The 21,539-nt window shown below is 35.2% G+C and overlaps 2 protein-coding genes and 1 long non-coding RNA gene across 3 annotated transcripts; all 3 read left to right on the forward strand.

Moving 5' to 3' along the window:
* The first annotated feature begins 1,938 nt into the window (after positions 1–1,938).
* Positions 1,939–6,322, forward strand: LOC108809114 (disease resistance protein RML1A). The gene is made up of 4 exons (XM_018581250.2): positions 1,939–2,546; positions 3,383–4,481; positions 4,581–4,877; positions 4,958–6,322. The coding sequence occupies exons 1-4, from the start codon at positions 2,077–2,079 to the stop codon at positions 6,242–6,244; spliced, it is 3,153 nt and encodes a 1,050-aa protein (XP_018436752.2). The 5' UTR covers positions 1,939–2,076; the 3' UTR covers positions 6,245–6,322.
* Positions 6,323–13,832: 7,510 nt separating this feature from the next.
* LOC108859762 (putative zinc finger CCCH domain-containing protein 9) lies at positions 13,833–16,124 on the forward strand. Its single transcript, XM_056985626.1, has 7 exons — positions 13,833–14,243; positions 14,370–14,459; positions 14,544–14,798; positions 14,910–15,125; positions 15,164–15,559; positions 15,770–15,841; positions 15,918–16,124. The coding sequence occupies exons 1-7, from the start codon at positions 14,229–14,231 to the stop codon at positions 16,050–16,052; spliced, it is 1,179 nt and encodes a 392-aa protein (XP_056841606.1). The 5' UTR covers positions 13,833–14,228; the 3' UTR covers positions 16,053–16,124.
* Positions 16,125–17,004: 880 nt separating this feature from the next.
* LOC130500239 (uncharacterized) lies at positions 17,005–18,990 on the forward strand. Its single transcript, XR_008938872.1, has 8 exons — positions 17,005–17,087; positions 17,422–17,754; positions 17,841–17,879; positions 18,051–18,132; positions 18,207–18,278; positions 18,357–18,428; positions 18,538–18,628; positions 18,722–18,990. It is a non-coding gene; the product is annotated as an uncharacterized LOC130500239 (long non-coding RNA).
* The last annotated feature ends 2,549 nt before the right edge of the window (positions 18,991–21,539 follow it).

Consider the following 21,539-nt stretch of genomic DNA (forward strand, 5'->3'; position numbering starts at 1 on the left):
CTAACAATAACAATATCTGGATAATTATTTAAGTAGCCAACTATTGATAAAATAATCCAACTAACAATAATGATATCCGGATAATTGAAATACATTATTTAACTTATTAGATATGAGAATAATAATAACAATGTCCTGATAATAATTTAAATTAACGACCACTAACTTAAATAACCAACTACCATTAAAGAAAACTGGATAATTGGTATATATTACATACATATCTACATTTCATAGACCGGACTGTGACACATAGGGGTGGGCATTTTATCCGTGAAATTTGATTCGGTTCGTTATCCGTTACTATTCGATCCGAAAATTCCGAATATCCGTAAGCTTTCGAAGCAAAGCAAATACTAAAATTCAATATCCGTTAATATCGAAGCAAATCACAAATACTAAAATTTTGGGAAGCGAATATCCGATCCGATCCGTCAATATATAAATACATGTATATTTTGATTATATTTAAAATTTTAATTGTATAAAATTATTATTCTAACATATGATTTGACAGATTCTATTCATATTATTACTTATATAAAAATATTACATAAAAGGAAAAAAACATTTATGACAATTATAATTTTTTCTTCAGTTTTGTGTTATTATAATTGTTAATTAAGTTTAAAATTTTACAAAATATGTAGATTCATTGTATCTTTTAATTTTTATCCTTTATATCATGCAAAAAAAAATATTTTCCAAAAAAAATTTGTATCAAATTTTTAAGATTATTTGTATTAATCAAAACAAATGAGATATCCGTAAGTATCCGCAAATATCCGCAAATATCTATTTATTTTCCGGATATCCGTTTTTCCGAATATCCGTATTTTTCCGAATCAAAGCAAATCGGAAAATTAGATATCCGTAACATTCGAAGCAAATCACAAATACCTTCAAAAACCCGGATATCCGATCCGTGCCCAGGCCTAGTGACACATACTAATCGAGTGTGCTGAGATGGCAAAACCTGTGACTCGTTGGAATCTCGCCGGAAAAGAAATTCCGATTTGTGAAGAATTTTTTTTAAACTGAAAGTACTATTGCTAGTAAAACACTTATGATTTTTCGTGAGAGGCAAGTGAAGTTGTGGATCATCAAATGATCGTATGTCTACTGCATCTTCTTTACGCAAAATATCACTGTTTATGTAGTTGATTTCTGTAAAAAATCAAACTATGTCTAATCCCTAAATAAAGAAACAAATTCATGTGAAACAGTGTATTGATCGTTGCAGGAAAGATATAAACAATATATCAATTGCCTGATACGAATATTTGTATATGTAGTGTTTAAATCTACAAAATATATCGTCAATTAATGTTGTCCTATTGATCAGCATTTGCTGGCTATTTTTAGACATGAATATGCTATACAAATACTTATATTGTTTGTATATATAGACTAGGTCATGATTGCATGTATATCATCATTACAAAACATTTATATTTTTTTCTGTAACAACAAAGTAATAGGAGTATGGTAGACATTTTAAAAGCTCTGGACATGGACTTTATGGTTGGGCTGATGATTTTTCCATCGTTGCAAATTATTAAGTTAGTTGATAATTAATGTGCCAATTGCGCATATGATTTTTTAAAGGAAAAAGCACGACCATAGTGTAAGACATCATAACAAGACGTATAATAAGACTCACTGCATAATAGCTTATGATACTATAAGTCTATAATACTAGGAGATATAATAAGTGTGTAGGCATATAGTGGTTAGTTAAATCGTATTAATTTAAATATATACAGTGACAGAATGTATAGCCTTTCTGTGTATATACAATCTAATTTCTCGATAATATTAATAATATATTGACAACAGTGATTTCTTTTTGAATTTATTTTATTAAATGTTTCTTATTATTGAGATACAGCTAGGTAGTTTCATCTGTCTTTCTCAAAAGAGTTAAGACAAAGCTTGGAAAAGTCAAAAGACAATGTTTAGCAAAAGCCAAAAGCCAACGGCGAATAAGCCACTTCCATTATCTCCGTCTTTTACGACTCTAGCAGAAACATTTGTGTATATTTGATCTTTGATTTTTTCTCTCCACTCTATCTCATGGCATCTTTTTCTTCTTCACCTCGCACCTGGAGATACCGCGTCTTTGCGAGCTTCCACGGAGCAGACGTTCGTAAAACATTTCTGAGCCATTTAAGAAAACAGTTTAACTATAATGGGATTACAATGTTCGATGATCAAGGGATCGAGAAAAGCCAAACAATCGCACCTGCTCTCACACAAGCGATTAGGGAGTCAAGGATCTCAATCGTCTTGCTATCAAAGAACTATGCTTCTTCGAGATGGTGTTTGGATGAGTTGTTGGAGATTATCAAGTGCAGGGAAGCTATGGGACAAATAGTCATGACGGTCTTCTACGGAGTCGATCCATCTGATGTGCGGAAACAGACTAGAGAGTTTGGGAGGGCTTTCAGTGAAACATGTTCTCGAGCAACAAAAGAGAAGAGGCGAGCATGGAGTCAAGCTTTGAACGATGTTGGAAACATAGCGGGGGAACACTTTCAAAACTGGTTTGTTTATTTTCCTTAAATCATTTTCTTTTCTCTTGTAAAACCAGGGCTGAGCAAATAAACCAAACCCAACCGAACTGGTCCGAACACGACATAAATACGAATGAATCTTGTTTTATAGTATTTTAGATTATGGTATTATCCGAACCGAACTGAATCTAAATGAATATCGATAGAACCCAAAATATTCAAAACCCCAAAAAGATCTTGTACCAAACATGATCTAAATTCCTAATATGTATACAAAATACACTTAGATATATTGAACATCTAAAATAAATATCAGTTGAATGAAGGTTAGTGGTTCTATTACATGAAATTGATGGTTGAAAGTGGCGGTCGAAGCTTTAAATTTTTTAGATTATTTTTTGTTTTATTGAACAATGTTTCTCATTTAATGAGAACTTCATTTTCGTTTTATGCTTTCATTTATTTGGTTTTCTTTCTATCAATAAAATATTTACTTTTCATTTGATTTTGAATAATCACGGTTGAGTTTCCTTTCTTATTTTTAAATTGATTTTACTTATATTTTTATTACAAAATAAGTACAAATCATGTATTTTAAAACCAAAGAACCGATTTTACTTATGTTTTGGTTACAAAGTAGGTATAAATCAGGTACTTTTAAACCGAATAACCAATTGGGATCCGAACACGATAGAATCCGAACCGGTATCGAACCGAACTTTCATATAACCCGAATGAGACTGATTTTGATAAATCCGAAAAACCGAAACCCGATTGGATAAAACCGAAACCCGATTGGGACCCCGAATGCCCATGCTTATGTAAAACTTCTTTTTAATTTCATATTGCTTTTTCTCTCTTGTTAGGGACAATGAGTCAAAGATGATTGAAAAGATTTCTAGAGATATTTCAAACAAGCTAAACACTACAATCTCTAGGGACTTTGAAGACATGGTGGGACTTGATGCACATCTGGAGAAAATGAAATATTATTTAGATTTGGATAAGGAGGATGAAGCTAAGATAGTTGGAATTTGTGGCCCTGCAGGCATTGGTAAAACTACCATTGCTAGAGCTTTACATAGCCTACTCTCTAGCAGTTTCCAGCTGAGTTGTTTCGTGGAGAATCTTAGGGGAAGCTATAATAGTGGTCTTGACGAATATGGTTTGAAGCTGCGTTTACAAGAGCAACTTCTTTCAAAGATCTTAGACCAAAATGGTATGAGGATATACCATTTAGGTGCAATACAAGAAAGGCTTTGCGACCAAAAGGTGCTTATCATTCTTGATGATGTGAATGATCTAAAGCAATTGGAGGCTTTGGCTAACGAAACAAGTTGGTTTGGTCCTGGAAGTAGGATCATAGTAACCACCGAAGATCAAGATATTTTGGAGCGACATGGTATTAAAACTACTTACCATGTGGGTTTTCCATGTAGAGAAGATGCTCTTGAGATTTTTTACACATACGCTTTTAGAAAATTCCAACCACCTGATGCTTTCAAAAAGCTTGCAGAAAGAGTAACAAAGAGTTTTGATAACCTTCCATTGGGTCTCCGTGTTGTGGGGTCAGCTTTACGTGGGAAAGAGGAGGATGAGTGGGAAGCTCTACTGGACAGGCTAGAAACTAGTCTCGATCGAGATATCGAGGGAGTACTCAGATTTGGGTATGATAGCTTACACGAGGACGAACAAGCTCTGTTTCTCCACATTGCGGTCTTTTTCAACTACAAGAAAGATGATGATGTGATGGCAATGCTCGCTGACAGTAACTTGAATGTCAAACGAGGATTGAAAATTCTAGCTGACAAATCACTCATTTATAAATCTACCCTCGGGGAAATAGTAATGCACAAGTTACTTCAACAAGTGGGTAGACAAGCTATTCAAAGACAAGAGCCTTGGAAACGACGCATCTTAATAGATGCTCAGGAGATTTGTTATGTCCTTGAGAATGATGATACAGTGAGTTTTTTCTTTTAACTTCAATCTAAATAAGTAAATTAATTTGGTGCAGGGGAAACATTTTTTTTAAAGTACTAACAAATTACTCATTTGTTTTAGGATAATAGAGCTGCTTTAGGTATATCGTTGGATATGTCTGGTATCAACAACGTTGTCATAAATGAGAGAGCTCTGAAGAGAATGCGTAACCTTCGCTTCTTACATGTCTACAAGACAAGGTATGTTGAAAATGATCGAGTGGAAATACCTGAGGAGTTGGAGTTTCCACCTCAACTAAGGTTACTACACTGGGAGGCATACCCAAGGAATGCCCTTCCTCGCACATTTCATCCGGAATATCTTGTCGAACTCAATTTGCAGGAGAGCAATCTTGAAAAGCTTTGGCAAGGAACCCAGGTTGAATATTTTTATACTTTAAATATCTCTCTATATATACTTTTATTTCTCTATGTTCTGATTATTTTCTTTATACTCAGCCACTTGCAAATCTCAAGAAAATGGTTTTGAGAAGATCCTATCGTTTGAAGGAACTACCAGATCTTTCAAATGCTACAAATATTGAGAAATTGAACCTGAGTTTCTGCGAGAGTTTGGTAGAGATTCCTTCCTCCGTGTCGGAACTTCAGAAACTACAGACTCTAAATGTGTACAGCTGCGCAAAACTAGAAGTTGTTCCAACTCTAATCAACTTGGCATCTCTTGAACACGTCGATATGCTTGGATGCTCACAATTAAGGAGCTTACCTGAAATTTCTACGCACGTCTCACGTATCAGAATAGATGATACACTGGTAGAGGAAGTCCCTGCATCATTTATGCGTTGCACTCGTCTTCAGACACTCTTTATAGGGGGCAGTGGAAACTTTAAGACATTAACACATCTCCCGGAGTGTGAGATTCTAAACCTATGTTTTATGGGTATTGAGAAGATTCCAGATTGCATCAAAGATCTTCATGGGCTATTATACCTATATGTAGGGGGCTGCAGTAAACTAAAATGTCTGCCACAGCTTCCTGTTTCGCTGAGGCATTTAAATGCATGTGACTGCGAGTCACTGGAGAGCGTGTCATGCACGTCGTTTGACCCATCAATATTAGATCTGAACCTCAATTTCATCAATTGCCTCAAACTGAACCAACAAACACGAGGAGAAATTATCCAACTAACTTCCGGGGAGAGAATCTTACCCGGAAGAGAAGTGCCAGCAGAGTTCTGTCACCAAGCTACAGGACATTTCTTGACCATTCGTCGCGACGGTGATAATCCTTTCTCCGAGTCCTTAAGATTTAAAGCTTGCATTGTGATTTCCCCTAGAAGGTCGACAGAGGGAACACCTATCGCTTTATCGTGTACTCTCATAGGCAAAAACGGTGGCTTCGCTAAAAAAAATTGGAAGTACCTTTGCTTACCTGATAAGTCCCCCGGATTACAATCGGAACATCTGTGTTTATTTTACCAAGAGAGATGTATTGAATTGAGCAGTGAGATATTGTTCGAATTCAGCTGCACGCCCTCCGAAGACTACGAGATTGTTAAATGCGGTGTTCGAATCGACTCAGACGACATTGATGAAAGCGATGAAGGAAAGTATATAGACGAGATTGTTCAATGCGGTGATGGAATCTATACAAACGAGATCGAACAAGTACAGAACGACTCGGATTATTTATCAGAAGAGGTTAACGTCGAAGTTAATAAACATGGAGGTTGTTGGAGTTGGCTGTGTAAAATAGCACTTACAGGCTCATCATGTCTCTTTTAATAACTCCCTCTCCTAAGCTTTGTGTACATTGACAAATCTCTATTTATTATTTAACAATATAACTGTGTTTTTTTTTTAAATTGTGATTTTTTCACAGAAGCTGCGTTGAGTAATAAAGATGTATTATAAACAGTACCGTTATGGAAACTATCTTGCGCAGCAAGAAACATTATTAGAATTGTTCATTTATAGAAAGAATCGAACTTTTAGAGTTTTCCAGAGATAAATGAAGAGGGAGAGAGACCCAAAAATCGGAATATACAACTTTTTTGAAAGAATGTTAAATTAATTCAAACAAAAAAACTGTTTTACACTTTGTGTTACATTGGAGTTGAAGCTTTTTAATCAAGAGTTAAACAAAACAGAGCTTGAAGTAGCTATCGAGTGGCAAACCATTTGGCCAATCCACCTGTGTGCGCCGTGTCACGGATGGATGAGAGCCTGTTGCGAACAATCCTGTCCACCGTTTGGATTATCTGTCCGTATGTCATTGGAGTTTCTCCGTGCTTTCGCTGATTACGTTCCCTCCATATGGCATATAGAGTAGCTTGGAACACATATCTCACTATGAATAATTCAGTCTTGTCTCTGTTTTTATCCAGCAGTAGTTGTATGACTTGATCCCACTGATGAGTATAGCTCGCAGCCAACAGTTTCTGAGTTAATCCTTTCCACACACTTTCCGAAAAATTGCAGGAAAAGAACAAGTGATTTCTTGACTCCATCGGATCATTACAGAGCACGCAAGAGCTAGGGTTGCTTGTGTTCCATTGCTGAACTCGGTCTCCTGTTGCAAGCCTGTTGAGAATTGCAAGCCAAGCCATGAAAGAGTATTTAGGTGTGTTAAAAGCAAACCAGATCCCAGAATTCCAGCTCACTCTCGGTTGAGGTACTCGAATTAGTTTCCATGTCTCCTTGGAACTAAAGACCGATTTGTACTTATCTCCCCTCTTCCACAGCTTAACATCTTCCCCTTCCAGGAGACCTCTCTCTTTCAGTCGCTGAATATGATCTTCTATATCATTTAGCGTCTCCACTCTATGCCGTCGTCGACGATGCGTTTTAATCACCATGTCGACTGTTGCATCTAGTCTTATGCCCATGTCAATACAGCCTCTTCTGCCTGTGATGTCAAATAATCTTCCAGCCGGAGTCCAGACGTCAAACCAAAAAGAAGTTTCTTCCCCATTTCGTATCTCAGTTTTCAAAAACTCTTTAACAACGTCCCGATGCTTCAAGAGTTTTTTCCATATCCATGAACCAAGTGTAGAACTCTCCTTTACTGTCCATATAGAACCCTTTCGTATCAAGTAGTTCTTGACCCATTTAACCCATAGAGACGATGGGGAAGAGATTAACCTCCAAAAGAGTTTCAGACTCGCCACTTTGTTTGCTTCAGCAACTGATTTCAGTCCCAGCCCACCTTCTTCTTTTGGCATGCAACAGTCTTTCCATGAGACTTTCGCCTTCTTTGCATTCAGCTCTGTGCCAGACCAGAGGAAAGCCGCACAAAGACTATCTATTTCCTTAATACATTTTTTCGGTAGTCGAAAAGCGGAGATCCAAAAGTTTGTCAAGCTATGAATTACAGATCCTACCAGTTGGAGTCGGCCAGCAAATGATAGGAATCTATTGTTCCATGAGCTTATGCGATTTCTGATCTTCTCTATAAGAGGAGTATAGTCAGCCACCGACATTTGTTTTGTCATCAAAGGCAATCCCAGGTAACGAACTGGCAATGTACCAGACGCGACGGAGAAGTGCTCAAGAATTTCACTTTTCTCTGTATCCTTTACTCCAGCAAGATAGAGTGTTGATTTTTCCATGCTTATTTGCAGACCCGAGAACTCTGCAAATTGCCGAAACACCTCAAGCATACCCTCTACAGATCGCTTCTTCCCATCAGAAAACACAAGAACATCATCCGCGAAACATAAGTGCGTAAGTTTCAAACTTTGGCAATAAGGATGGAAGCCATACTGTCTAGATATAGCTGCATTATCAAGCAACCGAGATAGCACTTGCATACAGATGACGAACAGGTATGGAGACAAAGAGCAACCCTGCCTTAGCCCTCTTTTGCTATTAAAATAGCCAGCCAATTCACCATTAACTTGAACAGAAAAAGAGGCTAACGTGATGCACTTCTCTATCCATGTAATATATTTCCCCGGAAACTCCAATGCCCTCAAAGTTCCCAAGAGAAAAGGCCACTGCACTGTGTCGAAAGCCTTTGATATATCAATTTTAAGCGCACATCGAGATGAGACAGAATCCTTATGATAATTTTTAACCAATTCCGAAGCTAGGAGGACATTCTCCATCAGCAGCCTGTCCTTTACAAATGCAGATTGACTCGGGGATATGAATTTCGGTAGCACTTTTTTCAGCCTGTTTGCCAACAGCTTGGAGATAATTTTGTATAGAACATTACAGCAGGAGATTGGCCGATAATCTTTGAACATTATGGCCTCGTCTTTTTTAGGGATCAATGCCAAAATTGTGGAATTGACACCCTTTGGCAAGAAACCAAACTCAAAAAAAGAAGTTACTGCTGTCACCACCTCCTTACCAACAATTGACCATGCTGCTCTGTAGAATTCACAAGTGTATCCATCAGGTCCTGGAGATTTATTTCTTGCCATCTTAAAAATAACCTCCTTTATCTCCTCTGCAGTGACTTCCTGCGCTAGCATTGTCTGATCCAGCTCTTCACATTCAAAATTCAGAATCTCCTTCAACTTCTCAACTGAGATACCCTGATAGTCCAATACTTGATGCGCAAGAAAACCATTGAAATAGTTAACTGCTTCAGTCTTTATGTCCTCCTGAGTAGCAGCTGTTGATCCATCATCTCTTTTAATTTCTCGAATAGTATTCCTGACTTCCCGAGTCTTTGCCGCATTATGAAAGTGCCTGTTGTTACCATCGCCTACACATAGCCAATGTAGCTTCGCCTTTTGGCCTAAGACTTTTTCCTCAATAGATGATAGATGAGACCAGCGCTCATAGAGCATTTTTTCCTCTGCTAAGTTAGCTTGAGTTGGCGTAGACAGAGTTCTTTGTTGACTAGCACAAAGCTGTTCAAAGACCTCTTTCGTACGTCGTGTGATATCTCCGACATGAGCTTTACTCAAACTTCGAAGCGAAGGCTTGAGCTCCTTAAGCTTCTTTGATAGTCTAAAAATGGCAGAGGTGGAGCTATATATCTCAGGAGTCTCAGCCCAAAACCTTTCTACCAGAGGAAGGAAGTCCGGTGAATCCACAACTGCATTGACGAATTTAAATGGTCGTTTTGGCTGCAGTTCTTCTGAACTAATTTTAATTTTGCACCTCAGGTGATCCGAGCATCCTCCTGCCTCGAAAACACAGTGAGACTGAGGGAAAGATTGCATCCAAACAGAGTTCATCAAGGCTCTATCCAGCTTCTTACAAATCAGCTCAAAATCTCTCTTGTTCGTCCATGTAAATTTGGGTCCATGGTAGCTCATATCAAGCATTGAACAGTATTGTACCACTTCTTGAAACTCTCTCATTCCCGAAGTTACCAGCGGAGAATTAAGATATCCTGAATGTTCTTCTATCTCCAAAGTTTCGTTGAAATCTCCCATCACAATCCAAGGTTTATTTCTTATCATAGGAGAGTCTTGGTGACTTTTTAGATCTTCCCAAAGAACTCTTCTTTCTTCTTCTCGGTTAGCAGCATATACAAATGAACATATGATTTCATCTTGAGCTCCCTCCATCAAGACAGAACATGTGATCATTTGTGAACTTTTGAAACAGGGTGTGACTCTCACCTTAGGGCCCCAGACCACCCATATTTTTCCCAATCTACTATGTTCATAGTTAGATAGCATCGACCAGTTTCTAAATACAGAGGAAGCAATCCGATCAGCCTTGCTCTCCCTGACTCTTGTTTCCAAAATACATCCAAACTGAAGAGTGTTTTTCTTGATCCATTCCCGGATTACTGTGTGTTTAGTAGGCTTGTTTAATCCGCGAATATTCCAGAAAAAACACGACATTAATGATTCTTTTTGAGGGACTTTTTATTCAAAAAGCTGGACGCATCCTTTGCTTTCTGAACAGCTGAGTTGGATAAAACACTGTGATTTTCTTTAGAGCTCCGAGGAAGAGAAGGCCTGAGGGAGGTCGTTTCTCTAACTTTTGTCGCTGCATCAATCACCTTTTGTGAAGCTCCCTCCTCTGGAGTTTCCATTGTTGTCTCATTAGCCTCTCTGTTTTTAATCAATCCTACTATCTCATCACCTTCCTGAGATATAGTATTCTGGATTTCTTTCTCATGAATTTCCTCTACGCCAGTGTTCTTTAAATCCTCGCTCAGAGATGCTTGTGTTTCTGCTACCTTCTCAAGCTCCTTGAGGTCCCCTTTCTCTGCCTCTTCCACTCTTTCAATAATTTCCCCATCCTCCTCATCCAAACTTAGAACCGAAAAACGCGAGTTTGAGAGAATGGAATCCTGCCCATGCTCGACATCTTTCCCCTTTTTTTCAGCAGATCGACCAACCTTACCAGGAGACACAGTCGTCCACTCATTCTCCGGCGCTACGTTAACCTCATTTTCCTTCTCCATGTTCTCAGTTTGAGCATCATTTGTTTCCTTCTGTAATATCAGAGTATCATCCTCTACTTGCATATCATGAGCCACTGTTCCCTCTACACTTGGAATCACCACATCCTCTACTGCGTTTGGTGCCACCTTTTCATCACTGCAATTCTCCCTCACCACACATGTTTGAACTGAATGTCCCCATTTCCCACATTTTGTGCACTTCGTAGGCAGCCATGGATAAGAGTATTCAACTCTTGCTTCCTTTCCTTGAACTTTAAAAGTCATAGCTCGTGGGAGCTCTTTGGTAAGATCTGCCTTTACAAATATTTTTGCAATTTTAAAGTCCACACACTGTGCTGTTTCTGGGTGCAACCTCTCTGGAGTCCCTACCGAGCTCGACAAGAAACTGAGACCCTTCCATGAAAACATGTTCATAGGAACTTTGCGCATATGAACCCACAACGGTACTGACGTTTGTTCGGGTTGTACTTCCTCCGCAAAAGGCATCCACTTTGACATAACCGCCGGAACTCCTGCTAGATTCCACATACCTCTTTTGAGTATCCTTTTGCGCATCTCTGGATCGATGATCCGAAACTTCATAGTTGTAGAGTTTAGCACATACACTTCAACCATCTTAGTCTTATCAGTTGTCCATATCTTGTTGACTATGGCGTGAACCTTTCCTACGTGAGGAGCTTTTTCTAGGAATTTCCCAATCAAAAAATCCTCCCACAACGGTGAAGGATCATGAAAAACTTCATCTGGAACCACAACTGAATCCACCCCATCAGTTTTCGTGATTTCCACTTCGTACTTTTTTAGAATTCTCTGCTCTTGTGCAACATTAACCCATGAACGATTCATAACTGGAGTAGTGGACGTCTGTGAACCTGCTGGAGACCCTTCCCTCTGCTCCGAGGCAGCCAAGTCCTCCGTCGGAGGCATCGGCGGCGCCGGAAAAAGCTGCCTTGGTGAAGCGGCTATCGAAAACCCTAATCGCCAATAAATCACCCCCAGACAAAAACGGTGCGTTTTAACCAAAGACAAGTCCGTCACATAAAAAACTGATTGGAAAAAAAGCGAGAATCATACCACTAGACCAAACGCCCTTTGATAAATCGGAATATACAACAACAGTAAGAACCCAGAAGAGAAGAGAATCAAAGAGGGTAAAGGAGAAGAAGATACGAGAAGTTACTCTTCAAGAACAGAGTCGATATCCATGGAAGAAACCAAGAAGGTAAAACCAAAGAAAACTCAACCACAGTCTACTCTGTTTTATCTACTTGTTATATACTATCTTGTTTTGTTAAGTAAATAAAAATTAACCAGAAATCATTTCCCCGCCAAAATACAAACCTTTATATTTTGTTGAGTGTAAAGACAGAGAATTCGTTAAACACTTATACGGAAACACATCAGCGTTTAGAGTTTTGGATTTAAAGGAAAAAAAAACATTCTTTGAATTTTGATTTGAAGCAAACAAAGAAGATAGAGAGAGAGACAGAGTAATAATAAAAAAAAAGGAATAAGAAAGAGAGGACCATTGGCACTGAAACAAGAAGTCGGAGAAATTTTGATGGGAGAAGACGGTCGAGAGAATCTGCCAAGAAGAAGAAGAAGAAGAAGCGATGAAATAAGAAGTTGGTAAAACAACAACTTCTTATGAATGGTGATCCCAACTTGCGATCTTTTTACTGTGATTTGTCGTTTAGACTATTCCGTACTTAATGGGTGAGGGTGACAGAAGCTGGAGAGAATAAGCAAGATTACTGGCAAGAGGAGAATGAAACTAAAGATTGGGTGTTCGATATTGAGAAGAAGTATAACAGAAGCCTAAGTCAAATATGTGATGGTATAGTGGCTGGGTTCAAGCGAGAGCAGATGGTAAAGATAAGGAGAACAGAACTTACTCTTGTTGTCATTTGATTTAATTCTTTTGGGTTTTACTTTTTTTTTTTAACTCAGGAGATACCAGAGAATCACAAGGTAGATAGTGCACATGGTCAAGAAGACAATCTGCAAGTAGACAGAAAGAGAGAGAGTCTAAAGCGTTTTTGGAGGAACTAAGAGTAAAGGTAAAAAAGAAACTGAAACTATATCTGATTCTCTTCTTCACTGTCATTGCAAGTTGAAAAAGACAACGGTACCTTAATTCCTTTGTTATATACACTGTGTGGATTTTCATTTGATTTACTCTCTCAGGACAAGCTTGACAAAAAGAGACAGAGAGATGCTGACAAGCTGGAGATAGAGGCTGAAGAGAGTTCTGAGGAAATAGTTGCCGGATGCATACGAGCGAGGAAGATGGTAAAAGAAATTTGAGGAGAGCGTGGAGAACCAAAGATTGAAGGTAGTAATAGTATAAGATAATCATGAAATTTAACTGACTCCATAAGATTTCAATAGGAGAAAAATAGAACTTAACTCAGTTTTTATTGACTTATTCACCAGGAGAAACATGCTCATGATCAACCAAATAAGGAGGGAGGCTAGTTTGAGACTTGATCATGTGTTTTGAATTTGAATCATCGAAAACATTTTCTCTCAATTGGTTTTTGAAATCTGACAAGAAAAAATTTGTATGACTTTATGTCCATTTGAAGAATGGTTCCGATTATATTTAGTCATTCCATTTGTAAAAAGACAAGCCTGCTTTATATCATTCTTTTACTTTTACTACATTAAATATTTAAATGTTTGGAAACCAAAAATAACTAATTCATGGTTGTAAGATACTCCCTCTATTCTAAAATAAGTGAGTTTTGAGATTTTTGCACGTTGATTAAGAAATTACAAACTTTTATTTTATTTTTCTCGTTTACCTAAAAACAATAATGATTAAAGTAATTTCAACTAATAAACAATTATATTACATAATATAAATAATTAAAAATATTAAAATGTATTTATTTTTTACCTAGAAACTTGAAAACATCACTTAAAATGGAACAAAAAAATTTCCCTAAAACTCCATTTAAAGTGGAACGGAGGGAGTAATAGTTTTACGATTTCAATCATGATGGGAAGAAAGTGGATATTTTGTAAAATGTATTTTTGAAGCTATTAATTTTTTCCCTTATTGCCGTAACCAGAATAGCTGTTCAAGAAACAAAAAAAAACCATTTTTTAGAGAAACGAGGAACATTTTCCCTCCAAAAAGAAAAAAAAACAAATGAAGTCGAGTGTATTATAAAAAGTACAGTTGTGGAAACTATCTTGACAAGCAAGAAAACTTGAGAGTGTTCCATTTAAAAGAATCAAACTTTTAGAGTTTTCGAGAGAGAAGAGAGCGCTAAAGAAAAGAGAAACCCAAAAAAAACGGAATAAACAAGAGTAAGAACCCAGAGAGGATAATCGAAAGAGGCTAAATAAACTTACTCTGCAGGAACAGAGTCGCTATCCATGGAAGAAACCAAGGTAAGAAAACTCGACGACAATTTACTCTGCTTTCTTTTTTACTGTATTTACTCGTCCATGGAAACAGAGTCGAGATATGTTCTTGTGAAAAGGGTGACGTTTGATTCTTGTCGGTTTGATTCTCAGGAACGAAATCTGGATTTGAGGTCGAGCAAACCTGATGTTAGAACTGACCGGAGACACAAAAGGGATCCAAGAACCTGGGAAGGGAAGAGGGTAAAGGGATCTTTTACTCTGCTATGTTATTAGTACTGTACAGGGATTAGTAGTATGATTGAATCAAGAATGCGAATTTCTCAGGAGAACAACGAATCCGGTTTAAGAATGAACGGACCGGGTCAGGTTCGCAATCACGCAGACGTACTGAAACAACCGAGAGATGTTGAGATGCAACAGCAGCAGCTGAGAAGGCATGATGAAACAGAGTGGAAGAGGGTAAATAAAGTAAAAAGTGGGTATAAGGTTCGTCCAGGTGAAAGAATATGTAGGAGTTATCTACAGACTGGTCTCTGTGACCATGGAACCAATTGCCTTTTCAATCATCCTACTTGTAAGGTACTACTTACTCTACATACTTCATTTGATTTTTATCTCAAATCTACTTAAGCTTATGTTCCTTGTAGCAAAAGTAAACACAAAACTTTCATTTGAGTCTTTTACTCGCAGTTCTTCAGGAAAGGATATTGTAAGGACGGCTCAGATTGTAAATTCATTCACGCAAAGAACAATGAAGCTCCTCGTTTACCTAATAATACTACTATGCGTCAAGCACTTTCTTCAAATCTGAAGATCTTAGCTGAGTTTTCTCACCCAAAAGAAAGGGATGGTGCAGAACCTATGCCTCAGGTTATTTCATCGCCTACTTTTTCTTTTCAGCCAAATGTGAAAAAATGCTTAAACTGAGTCTCTCTTCTCTATAGGAAAAGGAACAAAGACAGGCTCATGAGGATCCGCAGGAACAGAGAGGTAACACTGAGTGGCAGAGATATTTTGAGATGGGAAGGAGAGACGCTCAAGATATTGTGCAGAAATATAGACAGAGAAACATCACTGATTCTCGGAGATACTTTGAGATGGGAATGAGAGACGGTCAAGAGATTGTGCAGAGACATAGACAGAGAGAGACCAGTGATCAACAGACTCAAGAGAATGTGCAGGAACACAGACAGAGAGACATCACTGAACGTCAGAGATATTTTGAGATGGGAAGGAGAGACGGTCAAGAGATTGTGCAGCAACATAGACAGAGAGAGACCAGTGGACGTCAGAGATATCTTGGGGAGGAGAAGAGTGAGGAGCAGGAACAAAGATTGATGGTAAACTAAACTGAAACAATATCTGTTCTCTAACTTCCATTTACAATAGATTCATGTTGTCTGGTTTACTCTCCAAGTTACATGTCTTGTGTATAACCTATGCTTCAGGTTTCGGTTACTTCTTATATATCAGCCAAAATTTGAAAGACGTCACTGAGTTTCTTCTTACCCATGTTATTTGACGTTGTCTTTTTGAACGTTGATACTCAGGCTACAACTTCTGATAGGAAATTTGATGAGAGGAAACATCAGACAGAGTCGAGCTCTATGGCAGCGAGGAAGGTAACTTTAACTAAATGTTATATCTTTTATCTCTTTACTGTTTTAAGTTAGTTATATGGGATATCTTAATTCTCAGTCAGAACTAGTGACGAGTCTCCAGAGCGTGTTTAAAGATGATATAGCGGCGGGATACAAGCGAACGGGGATTGAACATGGAGAAGGGGGTCAGAGGGTAGAGGTTGAAGAGATTGTCCGGGGAACAGAGAGATAGACAAAACAGTAGGAGGCAAGCTCAAGAGAGTATGGAGATACTGGAGAGAGTGTTGAGGAACGAAGAGTTTAGGGTAAACAAAGATGAAACAGAGTTACGAGACACCAAAGAGAAGTCTGAGATTGTTTGGTATGCAACAAACCGATACCTGTTGGGAAGATTTAGGTCAAACTTTTTGTAGTTTCGATCTTGTGATTTATTCATTTGTTGTTTTCTTAGCTCGGTTGATCACTCAATTTACGTTTGCGAAAAATATATAGCTATATACAGATTTATATGATTATATGGTTTGATACAAATTGTTTTGTTAGGGCCTGCACAGCGAGCTGCAGAATCTCAAAAAGATGGTAAGTTTGGTGACCTGAGCGCTATGATCATGCTTAGATACTAGTGTCTTTCAGTTGCAGATAACGCTTCTGAAGTCTTTAAAGGAATATCAGAGGCGATGTTTGGAAAGCTCCAGATTCTTCAGTTCAGTCTAAGCGGCTATTCAAGGGGCAAATTATTTATTTATGCTTTAGGCATGAGATTATGCTGGACCGGCACTGTATACAGTTCCAAAAAGCAGTGTAGTCAATCACAATACTACAATAGTATGAAAGTAGAGATAGATTCTGATGATATATTAATATTAAAGATATCGTATTTTTATATTAAATTTATTTTTGAGTTATATAAAAAGATTCGTTTTTATTAAATATCATATGTTTTAAACATTATACATTTATTAAAGATATTTTCCATTTGACAAAAAGATGATTTAGAAACAAATATTAAAAAGTTAATTAAAATATCAATAATCATAATTTTAATAATAAATTTTAATAAGAAAAATGTATCATTTTATCTATATGTGTCGTTTTTTCTAGAAATCAACATAATAAATGGGGAGGGAGGGGGTTATAAAGCATAAAATGACACAAGTAATCAATTAGAAAATAAAATTAGGTGTTGCCCCCCCAAAAAATTAGGTTTTTCATTGCCATTGATCAGGAATTTTGCTTTCGAAAGCAATTCAACATTTCTGCTATAAGGGTAAGTTTGTCGCTTCTTATGAAATTGATTGTTGATCATATGTTATATAGTGATTTATGCATTGAGAAGTTTTTCCCAAAGAATGACAAAAATTTCGAATAATCGTCATCAATTTAAACGGTTTTCACATATTTTGTAATATGATTATATTATGACATTTTGGTTATGAAAAAACCAGAAAGTCCTTAAATATGCACATATGCATTGAAATCTCTGATTAACTAAATGATTCATGCGCGATGTGCATTAATAATTTTTGGTTTTCGGATTAAAAATCAAAGAAGTCAAAGTAGGTCAGAGACCAGCGTACTAAAAATTTACCATACTAGTCTAGGTCATGGATCCAAATCCCTCAAGTGTGAAATCACGGGTGGTTTAACCGTCCTTTCGAGATAAGTATTGCATAATGCACCATTTGGTCTAACTTTTATAGCATTTTGAAACTTCATATCATTTTTTATTTTGATTACGTATCCTGTGATTAAAAATCAGTATATTAGGAATAATTATGTGACGTTTAAGTACCTTTAGCCTGATGAAAGCAAATGAAAGCGGGATGACGGCATAAAGTGAGTATCTAGTTCGTCCCGGTACAAAAGATTGCCAGTTTTATCTAAGAACTGGTCGATGTGGCTATGGAGAGACTTGTCGCTACAATCACCCAAAGGTAAGAAACAAAACTATCTATTTAGCTTTATTATAAATTTATAAGTTGCAATAGACCTTACGGCTTACTGTGGAACATCTTAATAGGAGATACCACCAGACAAGTTTAATATGCCAAAGTGTAAGGTACGAGTGCATATTGTAGAGTGACTAAAACTATATTTTGCTGAGCGTGATGCATTTGAATTAAGCTTATTGTCCATGAGTCCATCTAACAAAAGGCACACAAGTTTGTTCTAGTTTTCTAAAACCATTTAAGAGGTAATCATTTGCTCTTCTATATGCAATTCGTTTCAGTATTATCTGAGAGGAAAATGTAAGTACGGCTTGTGATTTTGATCATTCAAAGAAAAGGGATGGTGCAGAACATACGCGTCAGGTAATTTCAACGCAGTTACTATATACTATTCTTATCAGCCAAGTGTGAAAGACTTTACTGAGTCTCTTCTTCAGGGTCAGAAAAGACACAGAACTGAGTCAAAGTCAAAGTCAAGGTCAAGGTCAAGTCTAAGTCCAGAGAAGAGGGTAACTATAACTAAATGTCATCTTTTTATACTTTTGATTTACTGTGATCCAAGAGAATGATTCGTAGAGAATTTGCAGAAACATAGACAGGAAGATAATGAGAAGCAGAGTACAGAGGCTGAAGACAATCTGCAGGAAGAGAATTTGAGGGTAAAGAAACAACATAACCACGACCTCAGTCTTCTCTCTACTATTAGATGAAACAGAGTTTGCTCTGTCATTTACTGTTATTTCTCATTTGAATTACTTGTTCTCACAGGAGACACAAGAGAATGATAATGATCAACAGAATCGAGAGGAACAGAGAAAGAGAGATATTCAGAGGCAGAGGAGAGAGGCTCGTTTGAGACGTGAGTAGGTGTTGAAATGACTCATTTAACATTTCTCTAATTTTTATTTTTTTTGAATTACCACATGAGAGTGTTTTGCTTGGTTTTCTTCAGATCAAACAAACAATTTGTTTCGATGAAGTGACTAGTATCAGAGAGACACTAGCAAAATTCGGATTCATACTTACAGAGAGCGATGGATTTTAATAGTTACGAGGGTACAAAAGAGAATCCCAGCTTTTTGGAACACAAGAAACTGATGTGTTGTGAAGCTTTCGTATTTAACCTCGTGGTTGTTGTGCTGATTAAATTACCGTACGAAGACTGTGTTTGGGATAAATTTGAGCCTATATGCTATGGATATAAGCCAGTAAAAAAGTATAATAGATCAAAAAATTAAGTATCACAAAATTGATAACAGTTTATAATTAAAAACTTCTATATACTGTGTATCTCTGTTTGGATCATAAATATATATTATTGTTAACATCATTTTATAAACATAATTAATATATTCTAAATACAGTTCTTATGTATCTCCGATTTGATTAGTTAAATTGGTTTTATCTACTCTGTTAAAATAGTCATTATAGAAAAAAATATTGTACAAGATTGTTATATTTGAATCAAGTCATTAGTAACCTAATAATAAAATTATATATATATATGATATTTTCCTTCTCTAGCTCATTGTATATTGTCATGATTTTGTCGTCTATTAAAATTTGTTTATACCAACACGTTATAGATTTGTCTTTCAGAATCTTGATACCAGTTTTTTTTTTGAGAAAATTGTCAAAATGGAACAAAAATTCAGCATGGTTGTCCCTATAGTATAAAACCATCATTTAGTTGTCATTTTAGTATATTTTTTTTCATAATCCCAAAACTAACCCTTAACTAATCTAATTAAACACATTAAACTAATAGAAATAAAAAAATAATTAAAAACGTTTAAAAAGGAAAATAAAAATAAAAACTTTTATTTTTAAAATAAAAATAAACTTTGTAAAACTTAATAAAAATAAAAATAAAAAAATGTTAAATCAACCTAATAAAAACAGTTTACAAAGTTTTATTTTTATAAAAAGTTTAAAATGTATGTAAATCTTTTAATTTTATCAAAACTTTTAATACAAATAAAAAAATTCAAATTGTATTTCTATAAAGTTTGTTTAAACTCTTTATTAAAAACTTTTTGTAACGTTTTATTTTTATTTTTATAAAGTTTACAAATTTTATAAAGTTTGTTTAGAGTTTTTATTAAACACATTAAACTAAAAGAATTTTAAAAAATTTAATTAAACGTTTTAAAAAGGGAAAATAAAATAAAACTTTTAAATTTTTTTAATAAAAATAAACTTTGTAAAAATAAAAAAAAATTTTTTTAATAAAAACGTTAAATAAACTTATTAAAAACATTTTACAAAGTCTTATTTTTAGAAAAGTTTAAAACGTTTTAAATAAAACTTTAATTAAATAAAAAATTTAAACTTTATAAAAATAAAAATAAAACTTTATAATTTTTTAATAAAAACTTTAAACTAACTTTATTAAAAAACATTTTACAAATGTTTATTTTTATAAAAAGTTTAAAATGTTTGTAACTTTTTTAATTTTATCGAACTTTTTAATAAAAATAAAATTTTTAAAAATTTTTTTAATAAAAATAAAAATTTTAAAAAAGTTTTTAATAAAAATAAAAATTTTAAAAAAGTTTTTAATAAAAATAAAATTTGTAAACTTTATAAAAATAAAAATAAAACTTTACAAAAAGTTGCACCTAACTTCAAAACACTACATGTTGTATAGATATGCATCATATAGAACAAGAGTTTATGAAAAAAAATCAAAAAAAAAACTATGGAAAAACCATAGATTAATGAAGAAGACAAGGGAAAATTATTTTTTAAAATTTTTTGACAAGTAAAATCAAAAATAACACGTTTTAGGAAGTTAGAATATTTTTAGGAGATTTTTAGAATATTTCCTTAACTGAAATTTTCATTAATTTTCGCAAAAATCAGGTAATCTTATCCGTAGAAGGCGTCTTCTAAAAGTTTAGAACATTGACAAAATTCCAGAACATGCTTTCTACTTTTAGTAGATGGAAGAGTAAACTTTAGAAAACACATTCCACAAAATTTAGAATACTTAATAAAAGTAGAAGATTCTTCCGGACGAAAAGTAGAAGCTTTAGGATTAGTAGAATGCGCATTCCACATTTTTAGAAAATTAGTAAATAGTAGAATGTACGTTCTAAAAATAGTAAATGAACATATTTATTTTAGAAATCGCTTTCTACTATACCATTTTCCGTAGAATGCACTTTCTACCTTTAGTAGAACGTATTTTCAAATTTTTATTTATGAACTTTTTGAAAATAAAAAAATACCAGCATGTGTATATAGGTGTTTTATTAATTGTTTATATTTTTAATATTTTTCTTGATTCACAAAAGTATTTATTTTATTAGTTTTCAGAAATACAAAGGGTAAAAAGGAGAAAAATTGGACAAAAAATGATTTATACCAAGGGGACAACACCCTTGTTTTTTTGTTCTTTTTTGGCAATTTTCCCTTTTTTTTGAACAAGATACCAGTTATACTATAAACATGTTATAATAATTTTCTTGGAGAATTCATACCAGTTTTACGTCATTATCTTAATCAGTCAACACCATTCCTTCAAAATACATATATGTTATGTCAAATGTCATACCAATCTTTGATAGATTTTCATAGATTGTTGCACATATATGGACCCTGTTCAAAAAACATTAATGATATATTTAACATGTAACTGAATAGTTTTAAAAATTAATAGCTTTATCTATATATATATATATATATATATATATTTTGATATTTTTTTAAAAAATTATCAGCTCTAAAATTTAGTACTATGTCTAAAAATTTAAAGTATTATACTA

Source organism: Raphanus sativus, chromosome 1 (genome assembly GCF_000801105.2).
Source record: "Raphanus sativus cultivar WK10039 chromosome 1, ASM80110v3, whole genome shotgun sequence".
Classification (NCBI taxonomy): Eukaryota; Viridiplantae; Streptophyta; class Magnoliopsida; order Brassicales; family Brassicaceae; genus Raphanus; species Raphanus sativus.

Coding starts and splice junctions, on each gene's coding strand:
- LOC108809114 (XM_018581250.2), top strand. CDS start 2,077: ATGGCATCTTTTTCTTCTTCACCTCGCACCTGGAGATACCGCGTCTTT. Junction 2,547..3,382: donor GGGGAACACTTTCAAAACTG/GTTTGTTTATTT, acceptor CTCTCTTGTTAG/GGACAATGAGTCAAAGATGA. Junction 4,482..4,580: donor TCCTTGAGAATGATGATACA/GTGAGTTTTTTC, acceptor CATTTGTTTTAG/GATAATAGAGCTGCTTTAGG.
- LOC108859762 (XM_056985626.1), top strand. Junction 14,460..14,543: donor GAACCTGGGAAGGGAAGAGG/GTAAAGGGATCT, acceptor CGAATTTCTCAG/GAGAACAACGAATCCGGTTT. Junction 15,842..15,917: donor GCTCTATGGCAGCGAGGAAG/GTAACTTTAACT, acceptor CTTAATTCTCAG/TCAGAACTAGTGACGAGTCT.